Source organism: Oncorhynchus nerka, linkage group LG3, assembly GCF_034236695.1.
Source record: "Oncorhynchus nerka isolate Pitt River linkage group LG3, Oner_Uvic_2.0, whole genome shotgun sequence".
Lineage (NCBI taxonomy): Eukaryota > Metazoa > Chordata > Actinopteri > Salmoniformes > Salmonidae > Oncorhynchus > Oncorhynchus nerka.
In genome coordinates, this window is record NC_088398.1 from 46,594,765 (window position 1) to 46,614,650 (window position 19,886).

Consider the following 19,886-nt stretch of genomic DNA (forward strand, 5'->3'; position numbering starts at 1 on the left):
CTATGCCATGTCTTTCTGCTCAATCATTGTATTTTGAAAATGGTCTAATTCCTTGAATCTGACGTTCTTTTTAATTGCCATTTGGCCTGGTTTTGTGTGAGGCTCCTCCCCCCAACTGTAATCCATTAGAGGAAAGAATGCAGCATTGGCAACGTTTCTTCATGTATGCTTTTTGCCTGTCTGCTGCATTGCATTAAGTTAAATGTAGCGTTATTTCAGCAGAGTTTCTAGCTGCACACACACACACACACACACACGACTCGTGGACTGAAGCCCAATGAAAAATGACCTTGGCAACAATTAAGCAGTTGTTATATTGAAGTTTTACAATATTTTTCTTGAGGTCTGGGGGAATGTATCAGGCGTTGGTGCCCGACATCTTTGTAAAGTTCTTCAGTCTCCTGGGATCTCATTAGTCTCCCTTATATTCCCACTTTTCACCGAGTGAGCACTTCTTAGCATTAAGCAGGCAAGATGAAGCGACCAGGTTTCTCACTAATAACTGAACCTCAGTCTGGACTGATAGGATACCTTCTTGGACTTATTAGTGCCTTCCCAGCAAACCGGGAACATTCCCAGGATATTAGCGAACATTCTCATTAAGTTCTAGTTAGGATTTTATCTAACATTAAATGTTCCCGGTTGAAAAATAAAAATACATGTATTTTAATGTTTTAAATGAGATATTCTTGGAATGTTCTAGCATCCACTAAAATTTTGTGCACAACGTCTGTAACAACCACCACAGAACGTTTTTTAAAATTAGGTTTCCAGGTAATGTAACAGAATGTGTTCTGTGAATGTTCTTGCAACGTCAGGCAAATGTTTTATACAAACACTGTATAATCATCAGCACACCTGTACAGTTTTGGTGTTATTAGAACGTTTTGGGGGCAATCTAATGAATGTTCTGGGAATGTTCACAGAACCAGTTTTTGTTTGCTGGGTTGCCTTCCCTTTAAATTCCCCTGGCTGCTGAGTGAAGGGATCTGATGTATTCAATGGGCCTGCTCATTTCCGAATTGTACAAAGTAAAATATAGGGGCCACTTATCTCAATACGCTAGTATGATGAATATGGCAAGTGGTATGTTAGCCGTTGACATGCGTTAAACGAACAAAAGGCAGACGGGGGGGGGGAATGACACGATGTATGTATAATCCCTCTCCTCTCTGGTCGTTGAGTATTTCATTAATGAGCGTGATGGCTGCGGGAGACCTAAAGACCCACAATCAAATTTGGAATGGAAGCAATTGGAACACTAAGTGATGAAGAGACTGTGAGACGGAGGGGAAAGAAATGAAGTGTTCAGTCTCCACAGAGTCACCCAGGACTCTACCCCACTGTGATTGATAACCATCCCATCGGCTCCAGACCCTCACTTTAGCTTGTCCACAGGCGCTTTGTGTGTCCGATCACGAATAAATCAAAACGCGCGGTGGCTGAGGAAGACGGATATGGCCGTGTCAAACCCACTTCCCCTCGGAAACCCACTGATTTATTGTCCCTGTCGCAGGCACTTGTAAAGTTATTCAAATGTTACCATTTATTTTCCTCCTTTTGTTTCCACACCTAAATAATTGTGACTCAGTTGCCATGTTAGTCCTGGAAGAAACAGGCAGGAGATGGGTGGGCTGAGTGTGACCAAATGTGTGAATAAACGATATCGGTAGTTCCTCTAAACTGTATTGTCCAAAAGAGAAAAGACAGAGGTCCACTTGGCTTTTGAGTTAAGGGACTTGGCCCTTCTGTTTCTACAGGTCATGCCCTGAAACCTCAAGTGTCGTCCATTTTCACAAATTTTGTGGAAGGGTTAAAGAAATTCTACATCACCAAGGTAATTCTTAATGATTTGGCAGAAATACTACTCCTCATTTCTCTTTTTGTATGTCATTTGTACTTCCTGGAAAGGGTTAAACCAATTTTACTTCCCTGTTTTTTCCCAGTTCAAAGGTTTCGACCCCCACCAGTTGGTCGTTGCCACCCTGCTGTTCGAAGGGAACCGCGAGAGGGTCTTGCAGCACGAAAAACAAGTTTACGACATTGCTGCAACATTTGGGTAAGTAGCCCCCATTTCCTTCTCTCAGGTCAGCAGATGTTACCCAACATGCATCCTAAATTTGTGAGGGTTAAATTCCCCCTTTTATTCTGGGAGACTGTCTTCAGTGCACAGGTTACATACAACACAAGACAAAACTACAGTTGGTACCTGGTACACTCCACATTGTGAGAAATCTGCCTTAGGCCTTGCTTAGAGGCATTCCATTTCCATAGTGGAAGAGCTTGGCCCCTCAGGCTGAAGGTGGTGTGTTTGAACCAATCTAAGACCAAGTATAAAGAGCAATGTGATGGATCACCTGTGGCCGTCCTCCTGTCAGACCTACTTTGGTGGTGTGTGTGTGGGGGGGGGGGGGGGATATTCTGATTGATTGTGAGGCAGATCAATAGAGGCCCTGGTGGAAATAAGTGATCTATCAGCCTGAAAGGGATGCTATCTCTCTCCATTCTGTATGTGTGCACCTTAACTACAATAGCAACAAACCTGGGTTCCTCATAGTTCCCCAACATGTTCAATTCACCTGCACTCGTGGAATTCTGGAGACATTCCTTCGCTCTTCTAACAACCCCGTATACAACTGAAAGGCCCAAAGTAATCGATTACATATACAAAAGTGTGTTGTCGTGTGTAGTGCCACAGAGGTCAGCGAGTAGGGACTTGGGCCTTACAGCACGGCTTCATCGCCATGTCTGAGGTGCCTGGGGGCCTACGCTGGGCTGGGGGTCCCACCCTGACCGGAACCACACTGTTCCACACCATTAAAGAGGAATCGGAACATACTGTAGCAAATAACTCACTTCTTCATCCCCCTGAACACACCTCATCTGCTCTGTACCTAGTCATCATAAACAAACCTTTCATGAAAACACTGGACCCATGAGAAATACCGTTATTGTCTTGGTGACCCTATGGATTGTGTATTAGTGTTGCTCCTTGGCCCAGTGCACAGCTTCCAGTCCATTCCTCAGGTCACTGGCTTTGTGCCCTCAGGTATTATCCTGACCGATTCACAAGTTTAATCATTGAACAGGCCTCACCTACCAGGCAGTGTGTTGTGTTTTAGTTTTTCCATCATTTCATCATCACTTGTCGAGAGCCTGTGATCGATTGGGTGGGTCTGTAAGGGATATTGTCTTCTGGTTTTAAGAAATTTGGGGAGAAAATTACAGGTAAATCAATTTGGTGATTTCTTAATGAGTGCGTCCTGATTTAATTTGGGTTGTTGGTTGAAAATGTTATTACCCGTGGTGGGTGATGGATGTGTGGTTGACCCGCAGGGAGGCACAGAGCGGCAATCATTGATTTGAACATTGTGGCAGTGAATGGTACTGATGGGCATCACAGGCAGCTGTGGTCAGGGAGAGATGACAGGGCCAGAAAGGAACCTGTTAAATATTAACTTATCTTTTTCCAGGGGCCTGGCAGCTGGAGAGGACAATGGACAGAGAGGCTACATTCTGACCTTCGTCATCGCTTACCTCGGGTGGGTCACTTCTTCTCCTCTATTCTGCCATACTCTCCTAGTGTCCAGAGACAGCTCGGGGAGGGGAGGGGAGGGGGGGGGGGGCACTGCTCACAGGGGCAGATAGAGACCTCTGTCAGCTGATAGGATAGGATAGAAGGAACATGCACACAAAGGCTGCAGAATGTGACCTCTGAGATATCTGGCGCCTCTGTTCAGCCAGGGATGTCATGTTGTCATTCGAGGAATCTGGACATGAGCAATTGACAGTGAAAAGCTCTTTTCCTCACGCGAAGTGTGAAACACTAAGCTATATTGTGTGCCTCTTTTTTTTATTTGACTTCCAATAATAGTTATTTTATTTGATCATATATTGTCCCCTTCTCAAATCCAAGCCCCGTGCTATTATGTTCTACTTCAGCATTTGTCTTGCGGTTTATTTAACAGGACTTGGGGATGGACTACTACGTGGTCGCAGAATCATTTGAGACATCGGTGCCTTGGGACAGGTAAAGACAAAGATGGCAGCTTGTTTAACCTTTGTGAATGAACGAGTGTCTCTGAACTGGTGTGACAATTCGACATCACTCTCTTCCCACACAGTCAGTTTGAAGAGCCCCAAAGACAAGTATCTCAACCCCTACTCCCTCTCTGACATTCACCTTCATGCCTGCCTCCTCCCTCCATTAACTGGCTGTGCGTGGGAGGGAAGACTGCCTCTCCAGCCCCAGCCTGACTCTATGCAGGGGGGGCGCGACAGGGAAAGAGAGAGACATGGCCAGTGTGATGCATTAATGTGTGCTGCTGGGTGTGAGATTGAACATGAATATCCAACATACAGTGTTGGAAATTCAGAGTAAAAAAAACGTCCCATTATGAAACCACACAGTTCTTCCCACACATGAACAAAACAATGACTGACTCCCTTGGACCTTAAAGCGATATCTCAGGAGAGTACACCCCCCCCCCCCCCCCCCTTTTTTCACAGACAGACGGGCAGACACACACACACACATGGACACCAACACACACGCGTGCTCAGCACCCCACTGTGTAGACTGCCTGATGGGGGTTAGCGGGCGAGCATATGTTCAGGGCTCATTACCCCTCTTCCTCCTCCATCTCTCCACACTAGGCTGCACATGCCTGGGAGTGACGGCCATTAGAGAACAGAGTGAGCCAGTCTCTCCCAGCTACAAAAACCTAGCACTACAGTCTCCATAATGGTGTGAGGTTCTCCACCTTGTCTGTCTCTGTCTGTGTACCCCACAGTGCAGGGCCAGAGGCCTTCTCTTCACATAACTCTCGACAGCTCAGCTCCACCTGTCGTACTGGGTTAAATCATGGGGCTGTGCACCCTATTCCCTATATAGTGCATTACTGGGTCTCAGACAGGGCTTTCAACATGTCCTAACAGTCTGCTACTCTTCAGGAGAACATGCTAGTCTTTATGTTTCTCTCTCCTGTTGTCTTTCTTCAGGGTGTTGGACCTTTGCCGGAATGTCAAAGAGCGTATTAACCGAGAGTGTAAAGAGCGAGGGGTCCAGTTTCAACCCTTGACCTCATGCAGGTACGTTTAGGAGGAGACCTTTCAGCCGTCTTGGTTTCCCGAGCGACAACACACTTGCTGACATCGTGGAGATCATGTTAAAAAATCCTCGACATGTACCTCTGCATCTCTAACTCCATGATTCAACTTGTGTACATATTTGACCGGTGTGGTTGATCATATCCTATGATTAGATCTTCTAAAACGTGTTCCCTGCTATGAGTGGGCCAGTAGTGTGTGCGCGCAGGCAAGAGAGGAGTCCTGTGTGACCTTCCCTGTGTGACCTGGCCACACACGCACAGACTGCCTGCTCCTTGCTCACTGTGGACAGATTAGGCCCCAACCTGATTAGGCTTCAGCCATTTATTTCCCGCCTGCAGTCTGTCACATGATTGATTTGCCCATTTAACCTCTAGAAGCCAGTACACCCTCCGAGCGATGGGCCACGTCACAGGAACAACAGCTCTTCCCACAACTCCTCAAAAGAGACTGGGGGCTAGAGAGAAACACAGAGGAGACGGGGGGGCTAGAGAAAAACACAGTGAGGAGACTGGGGGGCTAGAGAAAAACACAGTGAGGAGACGGGGGCTAGAGAAAAACACAGTGAGGAGACGGGGGCTAGAGAAAAACACAGTGGAGACTGGGGGCTAGAGAAAAACACAGAGGAGACGGGGCTAGAGAAAAACACAGAGGAGACGGGGCTAGAGAAAAAACATAGAGGAGACGGGGCTAGAGAAAAACACAGAGGAGACGGGGCTAGAGAAAAACACAGAGGAGACGGGGCTAGAGAAAAACACAGAGGAGACGGGGCTAGAGAAAAACACAGAGGAGACGGGGCTAGAGAAAAACACAGAGGAGACGGGGCTAGAGAAAAACACAGAGGAGACGGGGCTAGAGAAAAACACAGAGGAGACGGGGCTAGAGAAAAACACAGAGGAGAGAAAACACGGGGCTAGAGAAAAACACAGAGGAGACGGGGCTAGAGAAAAACACAGTGAGGAGACGGGGCTAGAGAAAAACACAGTGAGGAGACGGGGCTAGAGAAAAACACAGAGGAGACGGGGCTAGAGAAAAACACAGTGAGGAGACGGGGCTAGAGAAAAACACAGTGAGGAGACGGGGCTAGAGAAAAACACAGTGAGGAGACTGGGGGCTAGAGAAAAACACAGACTGGGGGGGGCTAGAGAAAAACACAGTGAGGAGACTGGGGGCTAGAGAAAAAAAACACAGGAGACGGGGGCTAGAGAAAAACACAGACGGGGGGCTAGAGAAAAACACAGTGAGGAGACTGGGGGCTAGAGAAAAAAACACAGGAGACGGGGGCTATAGAAAAACAGAGTGAGGAGACGGGGCTAGAGAAAAACACAGAGGAGACGGGGGGCTAGAGAAAAACACAGAGGAGACGAGGGGGCTAGAAAAACACAGAGGAGACGGGGGGCTAGAGAAAAACACAGAGGAGACGGGGGGCTAGAGAAAAACACAGAGGAGACGGGGGCTAGAGAAAAAACACAGAGAGGAGACTGGGGGGCTAGAGAAAAACACAGAGAGGAGACTGGGGGCTAGAGAGAAACACAGTGAGGAGGGGGGCTAGAGAAAAACACAGAGAGGAGACGGGGGGCTAGAGAAAAACACAGAGAGGAGACGAGGGGGGGGCTAGAGAGAAAAAGAGGAGACGGGGGGCTAGAGAAAGAGAGGAGACGGGGGCTAGAGAAAAACACAGAGGAGACGGGGCTAGAGAAAAGAGGAGACGGGGGGCTAGAGAAAAGAGAGACGGGGGCTAAAGAGGAGACGGGGGGCTAGAGAAAAAACACAGAGAGGAGACTGGGGGCTAGAGAGAAACAACACAGTGAGGAGACGGGGGCTAGAGAAAAACAGAGTGAGGAGACGGGGGCTAGAGAAAAACAACACAGTGAGGAGACGGGGCTAGAGAAAAGAGGAGACGGGGGCTAGAAAAGAGGAGACGGGGGCTAGAGAAACAAAAGTGGAGACGGGGGCTAGAAAAAAAACACAGAGAGGAGACTGGGGGCTAGAGAGAAACAACACAGTGAGGAGACTGGGGGCTAGAGAAAAACACAGAGAGAGGAGACGGGGCTAGAGAAAAACAGAGTGAGGAGACGGGGGGCTAGAGAAAAACAACACAGTGAGGAGACGGGGGGCTAGAGAAAAACACAGAGGAGACGGGGGGCTAGAGAAAAAAGAGAGGAGACGGGGGGCTAGAGAAAAACACAGAGAGGAGACTGGGGGGCTAGAGAGAAACAACACAGTGAGGAGACTGGGGGCTAGAGAAAAACACAGAGAGGAGACGGGGGGCTAGAGAAAAACAGAGTGAGGAGACTGGGGGCTAGAGAAAAACAACACAGTGAGGAGACGGGGGGCTAGAGAAAAACAACACAGACTCTTGTACTGGTGTTTCCTTTCCCTGAAGCACAGTGTTTCATTGATAAGGGTTTAGTTGAATTTTCAATGCAGATCTTTTTGCCCTGGTTAGAGTTATAGTAAATATGCACATTCCTACTAAGATGGTTAATATCCAATAAATGTTTAATGATAAGGGAATCGAGCATTTTATCATATTAGCCCTGCGCTTCTTAAAAGGAAGCACGTAACGTTTTCAAATAGTATTCATCTTTTGAACTGTGCAAAATGTCAGTTATTATTATTATTTCTTGTTTTGCGTATTCATGTGAAAGCACAATCTTTTAGCCAGTTGCGGACAGCCAGTGTTGAAGCATATTGTGTCCTGAACCATTGTAAATGTAGCTCAGATAATCCAATCAAAGTGTGCTGATGGCCATTCAATGTCCTGATAATGGGATGTTATTAAAGGTGACTGATCCAGCGCATCTCCTCCGCGTCTTAGAAAACATGAGGGAGAATTGGGGTCAGAGGTTCACGAGAAAACACCAGCCTCTCGGCTCCATCCGTCTGCTCTCCGATTCCAATGAGCGAGAGAGAGAGAGAGAGAGAGAGAGAAGAAAAAAAGCATTTATTGTTAGAAAATGGATTTTGGTTCTACTAAACGATGCTCTCTTTGGATTCATGTGGAGAGAGATTGCAGTGGGACACGTGTGGACAAAAGCATTTAAGAACACAACCCCGCCTTTTATTCTCTGTTGTGAACACTGTCATGTTGAAACCCTTTGCTCTTGCCTTGCAGAGTGACTCAGACCTATGACGCTGGCGCGTGTGTTTACTTCTACTTTGCCTTCAACTACAGAGGACTGGCGGACCCAGTACATACATATGAACGAGTGGAGGTAAATCTACGCAGCACTCCAAATATGTACTAGCTACCCACTCACAGACATGCATCATTTGTGACCTGAAACTCTTAACCGTTACCACTCAGGAGGATGCATGACCACCATAGTTAAGGGTGACGATGGTCATTGTGGAAATGAGGGGTTGATTGATGTGTCGTCTGTTGTCCATTCCTAGCACGCCGCTCGAGAGGAGATCCTAGCCAATGGAGGAAGCCTCTCGCACCACCACGGAGGTACAGTCAAGTGAACATCCCTACATCTAGAAGTATCCCTACATCTAACCATGTCAGCACGCTTTGGCACCGTTCCTTTTGGCTCCAAAACCCGACAACATTCATACTACTGCCCTGCCTCCTCACTTAGAGATGGGTGGCAGGGCAGTGGTTTAAAGTCCCATTAGGGTAGTCTGACAGGCTCTTTCGGTATGCTGCTCTATGTAAGAAAGCAGGCAAAGAACGGTCTTTTGAAAGCCTCTTTTGGCTAGGAGGAGACCTTTCATTGCTTCCTTGGGGCGTCCAAACTTCCCCGCAGCGCAGACAGTCTGCCGTGGCTCTTTTGTTCAACACGGGCCAAATGAAACGTGAGCAGGGGAGCGAAGGGGGGAAAACGGCTCTGTTGGTACCCTATCAGGGCTAACCCAAATGGCTACCTTACCTTCTCTATATTGCCATCCGCCTGGCCGTTTTCATACATCACTTTAGGCTATTCATCACGCCTGTCAGGAACAGCATGCAGTGAATCAGCTGCGATATTAAATCACAATTTCTCCCGAAGGCGGGGAAGGTTAAAAATTAGAAGATTGCTAATACTGGAAGGCAATAGGCCAGGGTAAATGATGCCGGTGTTATCGCCCGGTATTTACTGACCTCCAATCGGTGGGCCAGCCGGCCACCCGGGGCTGAGCAGGGGGGCTGAGCAGGGGGGTGTGGGGCCAAGGGGAGAGGGGATATTGATGCAGCTTCTCGGTGCGAGGCCCACTCTGTAATTGTGATTAATAACAGCTGGGTCTGCTATCTGAGCGAGGACAGGCCGGTTTGTCTGCCCACAATCACCGCGTGACAAATGGAGCTAGTTTCACTGGGTTTTGTGTATCAAACAAAACAGATGTAGTCTGGGAGGACGAGGTGGGAGGCCACCGCAGGAAATATACATTTTTCTAACCTGTGTTTACACCAGGTCAGGCTGCCCAGGGCGTGTGTGTAGTGGCTCTGGGTGAGTGGAGTGTTTTGTGTTGTGTGTGTGTGTGTGTAACCCTCTATCGCCAGTTCTCCACTATCCATCCCTGCAGCTTAATACACTCTTGCTACAACACAACTACATTTTTACACAAATATATGTGGGCTGGATTTGACAGGTCGGTTTAAGTACATTTTAGAAGTCGTCACATACCATCCATTCATGACAATATCTTCTATTGCTTTGACGTTCTACCCCCAATGTTTAGCTCTAAGGTGGTCACTGTTGTGTCAGAGTAGAATGTAAAAGGAAACATCATGTTTTAGCAGGAGCAGAGCTGTTGGCACACCAGTCAGGTTGAGAGTCATCCGTCAGTGTAAACTTAGAAACAGCCCTGGTTCTTCAGACACTCACCCAACTGGACTTGTCACTGTTCATATCAGAGAGACACAGGCCCACTACACTACCCTCTCTTTCATGTCCTGGTCTCCAGTTGTTTAAACAGGCCAGTGCACACAGAGAGACTGAGTGACAAGGCTCTCAGCTCAGTCCTATACTCCACACGGGGGGGGTGCTCCAGAAGAGCAGGGAGGCAGCTCCTCCTGACCGTGTGACTCTATAGAATGTCGGCCTAAATGCCGCCGGTCAACTGCACTACTACTACACAGGTCACTGAGAAGCGCAGCTGGAAACCAAGAAAAATGAGTTGAATTAGCTTATTTTCCGTTCATTAGCCATAGCTCTCGTTGTTGGGCCGTCTCCCAGAGGTACACAGAAATATCCGCTGTTTCTAGACCTCGGTGTTTCTCTTTCTCATTCATTTCCAAAATAAGTGCCTGCCTGCCTGCTCCTCTTTGCATGTCTCAGCTGTATGGCCAAACCCAGGGTAGATTGATTGCAATAGCAGGCGAAAAGGAGGGAAAATGACAAGATAGATGTGTAAATTATCACTGTGATGGAGGCAATGATGCAGTCCCGGCACCTTCTGTTTTCTCTCCTTCCTGAGTGGAGGGAGGGATGGAGGTGGGACGAGGGAGGGGAGAAGGAGGGAGGAGGAGGAGAGCAGGCCACTTTGTTAGTTATTGGGTAGCAGCGGATTGGGTGACTGACTGGTCCCACTGTCACCATCTGGGTGTGCGTGGCGTGGCCCCCCTGTTTGTCCTGTCTTGTCAGGAGACGGCCCTCTGTGGCCCCATGGCTGATTTCCATCTGTATCCCCTGGCTGCTCCGCCTCGGCGTCGCTGATAGCATGGCGCCCTCCCATCTCCCCAAGCCTCCCCTTTCTCTCAACTCCCCCCATTTAACATGGGAGGCTGGGCTGGCTCTCTTCAATGCCAGCGACGTAGAGACAGGGTGGGGCAGTTCAGTTACGGGGGAAGGGATGGTATGTGAGCGCCCCTTTTCTATCTTGCTCTGTTAAATTTGTTGCCGTACTCTTATCTAATCTCTGATGGTTATATCTGCACATTACCTGCAGGAGCTTGAGCTCCCAACGCATGTACTCATTTCAATGGCACCTGTTGAAGATCATTCCATTCTCAGGGCTGTTTTTAGACTAGTGGAAAGAAGATAGCTGTGTGTGCTTTTCCAAGAAAGTGCGACCTTACGCTTGATGTTTACCCAGAACAAACAGACTGCCTGGTTTCCCCTCTTCAAAGACACAATGTCGCTTTCAGATTGACTCTGATCTCAGCACAGGTTCCTCAACTTTCTCTGTTTTGTTATTTACTTTCTAAATGAATTGTGTGTTATCAGACAAAAGGAGTGAGGTTGCTGTGACCTGTGGAACATGTGGGGGGGGTTTGTCATTCTAAAACTGATAGTGGATTGAACGCTTCTGTAGCAGTTTCAATGTGGTGCCAGTCCCATGAATGCTCCTGGTTTCCAGCCATGCTCTGGTGTTGACTGTGTGCCAGGGACCAGTGAGAACCTGTCCCTCTCCCAGAGGCTCCAGGCTCCCTGCTGCGGCCCTGGCAGGACTGGGGGGACTCTGGAGTGTGTCTGTCTGTCTGGCCAGCTGGCAGAGCGCTGGTCTGGGCTCTCCAGCTCCTCAACAGGAGCCTCCTCACAGTGGGCCTGCGGCCAGAGCCATGACAGAGGACCATTGTGTCCCCACGTCACCTGCACAGTCAGTGGCCAGGGTCAGAAGGATGGCGGTGTGTGTGTGTGTGTGTGTGGAGCGGGTGAGCGTGGCACGCTGGGACTTTAGGGCTGTGCTGGTCAGCCTGAGGAGAACACGCACCCCACACACCGTGGTGGAGTCTGTGGGGGGGGTGATAAGGTAGTGGAAGCCTGCTCAGGGAATGCGGGAGGGAGAGGCAGAGCGGGGCGTGCATGCGGCGGCCAGCCGGCACCTCCTCGGGGAACACACAGGGCCTAATGAGTTTGATAGGCTGCTGGGCTCCATAAATCATGCCATGCAAAACATTTCTCCTCTCTGAATAAAAGCATTTATCACCTTCTGTTTATTCACTCACTCTCACAAGATTGATTGGCTCCCAAGCAGCCTGCTGCGCAATCAGGCGTGCTGATTTCTCCTTTCTTTTGTGTTTATTTTTTTCTTCTCTCTCTCTCTCTCTCTCTCTCCCCAGTTGGGAAACTTCGGAAGGAGTGGATGAAGGAGAGCATCTCCAGCTTGGGTGTCGGGATGCTCCAGTCCGTCAAGGATTATGTGGACCCAGATAACATTTTCGGCAACCGAAACCTCCTCTAATTTACTCCTTGCTTTGTTTTCCACCTTTTTATCTTCACACCTTTTCTCACAGCCTCTCGTGCAACTGGCTTTAACAGTTACTAAAATGTGAAATTGACACGAAAAGAAATATAAACGTTCCCCACCCCCCGCCTCCTTCTGTATGACTTGAGGTTGCGCTGTCATCGTCAGACGTGGTTCCATTCCTAGGGTGCGCGTGTCTGTCTGGTTCTTGAGGAAAGCAATAAGCCGGTCACCTTTCACTTTCCTCGCGCTACATTCTGTGGCAGGCGGGTAACAATAATCGTCTATGATTCATTTTTGACGATCATTGTTTCAAAGGCCTCGGCCCTTTCCAGAGTGTATCATACTAACTACAGTACGGTGATTGTGTACTGTTGCTCGTTTCAGTCACGTGTACAGCACGCTATAGGAATGGCCTTTCAATGCTGTACATGATGCGAGCTACCTTTTGTGATCCCATGTTTGCCATTTATTAATTCATGAATTGTTTCCTACGATTTATGCCATCTTCACTAACTTAATTTTGTATTTGTACACGTTGTTTATTCACCTGTGTTTGGCACTACTTTAGCAGTAAGTCTGAGATGAACGCACTCTCTAAATCCCTGTGCCTTTCTGAAGACGTCTCCCTTTCCTCCTCATATACTCCAGGTGCAAAGGTTACCGACTGGAAGCTTGACTGGTTTGTCTTTTTTATGGCATCCAGTTACTTCCCTAATAATGACCATGCCCTTCATTAAGAGATTTCTCTGTTTCCAATTGGTCTTTGTTTCTCAACTCGAGCCCCTCATGCCTTTTAGTTATGACTTAGAACGATGAATTATTGCCACAGGAGCTGTGTATTTTGTTTGGATCTGAACATGTACCTACCTAGGAGTACTTGCATTATGCTTGAGTGGTGCCTACTGAAAATTGACCTCAGGGTTCAAGCGTCCCGACCCTAAAACCTTAGCTATTACGTTAAACTGTCATTGAAGAAACTATGACAAGGTTAGATGATGCATCTATCAACACACATTATTATAGTTTTTTTGTATTTTCTGAACTAGATTTGAACCTTGCATGGTCTTTGCTTGTCATATAGAGTTCAGTTTGTGGACAAAGCCAATATACTTGGATCTTACATGCTTTAGTGTGTACTTTTAGTTTTAACAGGTTACAGACAACTGAATCCCAATGCCCATGTTTGTACCAAAGACTTTTCACACAACCCTTTCACCATGCAAACATACTGGATGTATATGTTTGTACATGTTGTATAGTTAAATACATTTAGTATTACATTAACATTTATATATCCTGATGATACTTTTTTTATTATTCATATATGCAAATACCCAGAAACCATCTCTAGAAATATCCAAAAATGTATAACTGTTACTGTAAGAATTACATGTACAGTACTTATTCCTGTTCATATCAGACAAAACTTAATTAAAATGTCATTACAATTGTCACTACTTCAAAATAAGTTGCTTGTATTTCAATGTATTTACACACAAATACATCAAAATTCATTGCTAGTCTGGTGAGTGTCCCAGTATTATGGTTTTGTTTGAAAGGATACATTTGAGTCAAACAAAGTTGTACCTTTTGTCACTTAACGATGATTGTGTAGCTAAGTTTGGCCTCTCTTTTGGAGGCATGTGTTGATGTTGTGGCCAATCCTGAACTCGCAGACATGGAATCTACTGTGTGGTGCTAGAGAAAGATACATGAAATGTTGTTGCGACCATTTTCCTGTCACTACTACTGTATGACTTTGTTCCTCCTGTTCCCAAGCTAGCCTCACAGCTTTCCCACAGTGCATTGTGTCACCCCATGCCACCTTCCTACCCAAGTTTCTCATCTCCAGCTACAATAAACATTTTGCCTCAATGAAACGTCAATGAAGGAAATGGTGGGGGCCCAGCCAGTATTTTCTGATCAGTTTCATGCTTTTATTTCTTGTGATGGTATCGAAAGAGAACTTAATGAGAGCTTGAAATTTGAATGTTTGTTATTTTCCACTTGATAGTATTAACATTCAAGTACATTTTGTTAATGCTGTTTGTGCAATAAATTGAAAAAAAACGAGCAGTTGTCTTGTAGATTGACACATCAGTTGAATGGAAATACTGTATCCAATTGACAGGAAATGTCACTGCTTGTCTCTCGCAAACAGGTGATGTCAGAACACACATTTTCTCTCCCACACACACACACACACACACACACAGAGAGAGAGGGCTTGACGGTCAGCAGAGCAAAGGGCCCGGTCCTCATAAAGATACAGGCATTGTTTGGCCGCCCACTCGTCCTCTTAAGACACGCCAATTGACTCTACCTTCTTCAAGCTCAAGGTAATCCAGAACGGAGGAGTTGCTGTAACACACATCCTTTCTGTGCTTCCAGTCAAAGGTATATCGAGCAGCTCCCCTGAGATTCATCCTCCCACTCACCCACCCACCCACACACTGCTGCTGCTGTTGCTGACGTCAACATGAACACAGCACTTATCTGGGGAACAGCTATGTTCAGATATGTAGCAATCCCAATCTTCCAGAGAGAGATTCATCACAAAGGATAATCCATGTTGATTTCTATGCCACCACCATCGCCCTGATTTTACACTTGAGTGTACACCTTTCCAAGACAGGCTGACCAGGTGAAACCAGGTCGAAGCTATGATCCCTCATTGATGTAACTTGTTAAATCCTCTTCAATCATTGTACTTGCCCATCAAGGGGAGGAGACTAGTTGAAGAAGGATTTTTAAGATATTGAGACATGGATCGTGTATGTGTGCCATTCCGAGGGTGAATGAACAAGACAAAGATTTCAGTGCCTTTGAACAGGGTGTGGTAGTAAGTGCCTGGTGCACCGGTTTGAGTGTGTCAAAAACTGCAACACTGCTGGGTTTTTCACACTCAACAGTTTCCCCTGTGTATCAATACTGGTCCACCACACAAAGGACATCCAGTCAACTTGACCAACTGTGGGAAGCATTGGAGTCAACATGGGAAAACACCTTGTGGAGTCCATGTCCAGCTGAATTGAGGCTGTCCTGAGGGCAAACGGGGTGCAACATTAGGAAGGTGTTACTAATACACACTTTGGAATGTATACCACCAGATATGAATATTTCTCCGTTATTTCTACAGTAGGTCTTGTGCAGACACATTTCCAACTTAGTCCTGTTTTGAATCACTGCTCAGCAGGTAATCAGACACTCGATAAGGAGACTGTGCTGGAATTCTCCAATGCGACTGTTCAGGTTGCATCCATCCTCTTTATTCCTATATACCCATTTGTCCACATGGGGTCAGTATGGTAACAGGAAAAAATTGTGCATGTGTACTCTTCATTAGAGAATGGAATCCCTTACACAGCCTTACAAAATAATGAAGGCACAGACAACTAGCAGCACATTTTTATTTCAACTTAACAAAAACATTGCACATTTTCCAGTAACATGCCTGTATAGGTCCATCAAGTTCACCTAGCTTAATGAGAAAAGAGTAGTAACCAATGATGTATATAAACCCTGAATTGCTATGCTATGTATTGGCCAATGAGAGGCTTGAAGCCGCTGGTCGGCCATATTGGCACTCCCCAGTGGGAGCAGTCCTCCATAGGAATGAATGGATTTCGACAGTATTTCAATTCAAATGTTTCAAGGACAAAATTACATTTATTTGAATATTTGTTTTGAACTTAAAAATGATACTTTAAGGAACATATTTAAAATGTGTATGTTTAGCTGACATAATATACTTTAAAAGTATGCATTAAGGTGTCTGTAATAGAATAAACTTGGCTAAATCAAAGGTAAACATTAATAAATGCATTTCCATACAATCCTAAATATTTTTTACACCGGGTGGGGGAGTGCCAAGATGGAGGTGAGGTGGCTTCAAAACAGCGCTCCCTGTCAGTCGTCTAGTGTATATATAAACCATTGGTAGTAACAGAGGGAAACCATGAAGAAATACAATAAGCTGTTTCCAAATGCTAAAGAAGACAGTACCAAGTAAAAATTGGCCACATTTGAAACCAAATGTAATAAAAATATTACAGCAATGTTAATACTTCACCAAACATGATGCAATTGTATAATCCATGCAATTAAATTAAATAGTCAAATGCATATTAATAATAATGTTCAAAATACGAGGTATTTGTTGGCTCACGTTTTTGTTTGCTACAACCATAGCAGTTTGATTTCAATACTGTAGTCACACCTCATGCAATTCAATTTCCCATCGTCAATTTGTTTCAACTCAAATACAGTAGCACAAAGATCCATGCCACACGATGCGCACAGCTACATGTTTAAACTCCAATGAACAAAGCTACAACAATTCATACCCCAAATAAAACGTCAACATGGAACCTAACGCGGCTACAGCACGGACACGTTCTGTTCTAAAGGGATCCAAACGTGTTAATAGTTTAGAACAATTGTACGTTTCGATTTTTTTGGTGTGAATACCTAGTTGTGTTATGTACTGACATGGTTTTCTGAGGTACACTAGTAAGGAATGAGCTGCCATTACACTATTTGTGTGACATTCCCGATGCACCTTTCCCTCAGCTGAAATAGCCTCAGCAGAATATATAGCCATTCTCTGTTGAATCAACCTGCAGCGGCCATCTAAAGGCCATAGACTAAAAAAGCACAAGCACATCGTTGAAATTAGTCAACCAATGGGATGGGAGCCTAATTGTAAATTGGCAAATTATTCATAAAACGTGACATGATCAGAACAATTTTGCAAAGGCACATTGTCTATGTGTGTGATTGATCTCTTTCCCAATCATGTGGCTTATAAAACGACTCTTCTGGGTCAGTAATACTTCTAACGTAACGTACACGTATTAAATACTCTCTAACTGAGACAGGGGATCAAGACCAAGCTCAGGATGGTCAAATAGAATCTCTCAAACTATAGAAGAATCTCAGTGTGTGAAGACGCCATGCATTTTTCATAAGGGCTTTCAAACAAGGCACAAGGAGTGGAGTGGAGCGAACGATTTGCATTGCAAGCGTAGCCACAGGCCCTGCTGGTTCCCAACACCTTGACCGTCAACACTAGCTAACGTCATGACTCCAAATCAGCCAAGCATCCAAATCAACAACTGCACTTGCAAGTACCATCTCTTCAAATGTCATATGTACAAAAATTTAAAAAAGAGTAACCACCCTCCCCAAGAACAATATTCCAGCAACAGATATCGAAAGCAACGTAAGGGATGGCATAATGACGGTACAGAAAAACAACAGTTAGGTCCTCTCTACATACACTCCATGCACCTTGTAGTGAGGTTGTAGCTTTCTCCTACACCTGCCTTATCACTGTTTGCCATTCTGACACAGAGGTCTGAAGTTTCCTCACACTTGCAATGGTCAGAGGAATAACTAGCTGCGCTGCTCTGACTAACATGTCAGACACAGCTCTCTCTGTTTCCCACACAGGAAGTAGCTGTGGAAGGAGCAGGAAACACCTTGACCGTGGCGACAGTCTAAAGCCCATCTCTAGTGGCAAAAGCAAGCAGAGCCCAAGAAATCTCTGCACTGCACTGCACTGCACTGCCTATTCTGCAGGCTGCATTAAAGAGTAAAGAAGCTAAGAGGCGGAGGAAATATTGCCTGGAGAGGTCAGCAGGAGCTAGCTTGCCGGTTTGGGAGGGTCACCTGCACAGCAAGGTGTGTTGCAAGGTGTGTCGCCCAAAGAACAAGTTCTTGTTTCTGTGGTGTCACTGCTGCAATGGCTTGTGGGTTTGGACTCACTCTGGCTGCGTTGTCTCTCTTTGTTTAGCTCCCCCCACTTGGCCCTGTTAGCCTGGATCAAGTCAACCATTGGCTGGAGCTTGGGGTTTATTTTCACCAATGTCTGGAGAGAGGGAGAAGAGAGCAAAAGGGAGAAGAGAGCGAGGGGGAGAAGAGAGCGAGAAGGGAGAGAGAGAAGAGGCAGGGTGTTATAAAGTGAGATAAATGAAGACCATCTTCCACGTAATACATTATTCATCATACAAAAAATATGCATCTGACTGCTAAGCTACCTGCCACCCTGATATGTACAATAGGCTACAGTAGAGCACATTGCCATGCAGTACAGTTTAGTGCAGTAGAGTACAGTAACATACAGAACATTACACTGTACTCTACTTGTTACTAAACGTAACTGTGCTGTCCTCTACTGCAGTTGTTCCCAAACCTTTTATAGTCCCGTACCCCTTCAAACATTCAACCTACAGCTGCGTACCCCCTCTTGACATTGTCCGTAAGCTTGAGTTCATTTGCACATAAAAAATCACACAATGATGGAAAGACCTGTGTGTTGTCCTTGTTAATGCACACAGAAAAGAGCTCCAACTTCTTAATCATAGCCTCAATTTTGTCCCGTACATTGAATATAGTTGCGGAGAGTCACTGTAATCCTAGATTCAGATCATTCAGGTGAGAAAAATCATCACCCAGATAGGCCAGTCGTGTGAGAAACGCTTCATCAGGCAAGCGGTCAGACAAGGGGAAATTATGGTCAGTAAAGAAAACTTTAAGCTCGTCTCGCAATTTAAAGTGTCAATACTTTACCTCTTGATAACCAGCTCACTTCTGTGTGTTGTAACAGCTCTACATGGTCGCTGCCAATATGATTGCATAATGCAGAAAATACATGAGAGTTCAGGGGGCTTGCTTTAACAAAGTTAACCATTCTCACTGTAGTGTCCAAAACGTCTTTCAAGCTGTCAGGCATTCACGAGAGGTATGGTATCTGTTGCTTTTATACATGTCTTACTACTCGAAAGTCGTCTTTATTCTCGCTCAAAAAACTTTAGTGGCTTATTTTTCAAATTGTCATGTTTTGTTTCTAAATGTCTGCGCAAGAGTGAAGGTTTCCCGTGAGAGAGTAACGGTTAATGTGATTGGATGTTAATTATTTGACTAGGATACCTGTATTTGACATTGTGTTGTTATTTCGCTGAACACTAGATGGGTGAATTTCATTTTTGGCAGTGAAACCTGGCTACTCAGGAGAGAGAAAAACCTCACCCAAATGTATAGCCCCGTTGGAAAATATAAATGTAGTTTGAAAATGTGAAGAATTTTTATTTGGCGTACCTCCGACGGTATTACGTGTACCCCAGTTTGGGAATACATGCTCTACTGCACTGTGCTGTCAAAACTTGGACCATATCTCTTTCATTACTTGTTACTTTTATTTCTTATTCTTATTTTTTATATTAATTTTTTAACCGCATTGTTGGTTAGAGGCTTGTAAGTTAGCATTTCACTGTAAGGTTGTATTCGGCGCCTGTGACTAATACCATTTGATTTGATTTGATCTGAACCAATCATAGACGTCTTTTTTGGGGCTAAATCAAGAACGGTCCGGAACAAATCTCAACCAATCATAGACGTCTATGTTTAGGATGAATCAAACCGGACATCTGTGGACAGACCAAATTTCAACATCTTTTCAACGTCCATAGATGTCAGCGTTAGACGGTACTCACTGGGTTAATATGAAGAAAAAATGACTTACTGGACTGTAATTAGTTACTAGTGTCATTCTTGCTGTGGAATTGTAAACGACAATTCAGTCACTGTGACACATTGCCTTTCATACAGCCTTTAATGAATTACCTCAGAGACGTAGGGGGTTCTCTTCTCTTTAC

The 19,886-nt window shown here is 45.6% G+C and overlaps 2 protein-coding genes across 2 annotated transcripts in view; one reads left to right on the forward strand and one right to left on the reverse strand.

The window, feature by feature from the left end:
• The window catches only part of agps (alkylglycerone phosphate synthase), a 45,727-nt gene extending 31,614 nt beyond the window's left edge, over positions 1 to 14,113 (forward strand). The window contains exons 13-20 of the mRNA XM_065012773.1: positions 1,761 to 1,837; positions 1,947 to 2,059; positions 3,474 to 3,546; positions 3,969 to 4,030; positions 5,002 to 5,091; positions 8,228 to 8,327; positions 8,509 to 8,566; positions 12,101 to 14,113. Of these exons, the coding sequence (XP_064868845.1) occupies positions 1,761 to 1,837; positions 1,947 to 2,059; positions 3,474 to 3,546; positions 3,969 to 4,030; positions 5,002 to 5,091; positions 8,228 to 8,327; positions 8,509 to 8,566; positions 12,101 to 12,222 (695 nt within the window). The 3' untranslated portion in view covers positions 12,223 to 14,113. The remainder of the gene's footprint in view (positions 1 to 1,760; positions 1,838 to 1,946; positions 2,060 to 3,473; positions 3,547 to 3,968; positions 4,031 to 5,001; positions 5,092 to 8,227; positions 8,328 to 8,508; positions 8,567 to 12,100) is intronic.
• A 1,493-nt stretch (positions 14,114 to 15,606) lies between these two features.
• pde11a (phosphodiesterase 11a) overlaps positions 15,607 to 19,886 on the reverse strand; it is a 59,726-nt gene continuing 55,446 nt past the window's right edge. Inside the window, exon 20 of the mRNA XM_029634199.2 lies at positions 15,607 to 18,100. Coding sequence (XP_029490059.1) covers positions 17,876 to 18,100 — 225 coding nt within the window. The 3' untranslated portion in view covers positions 15,607 to 17,875. The remainder of the gene's footprint in view (positions 18,101 to 19,886) is intronic.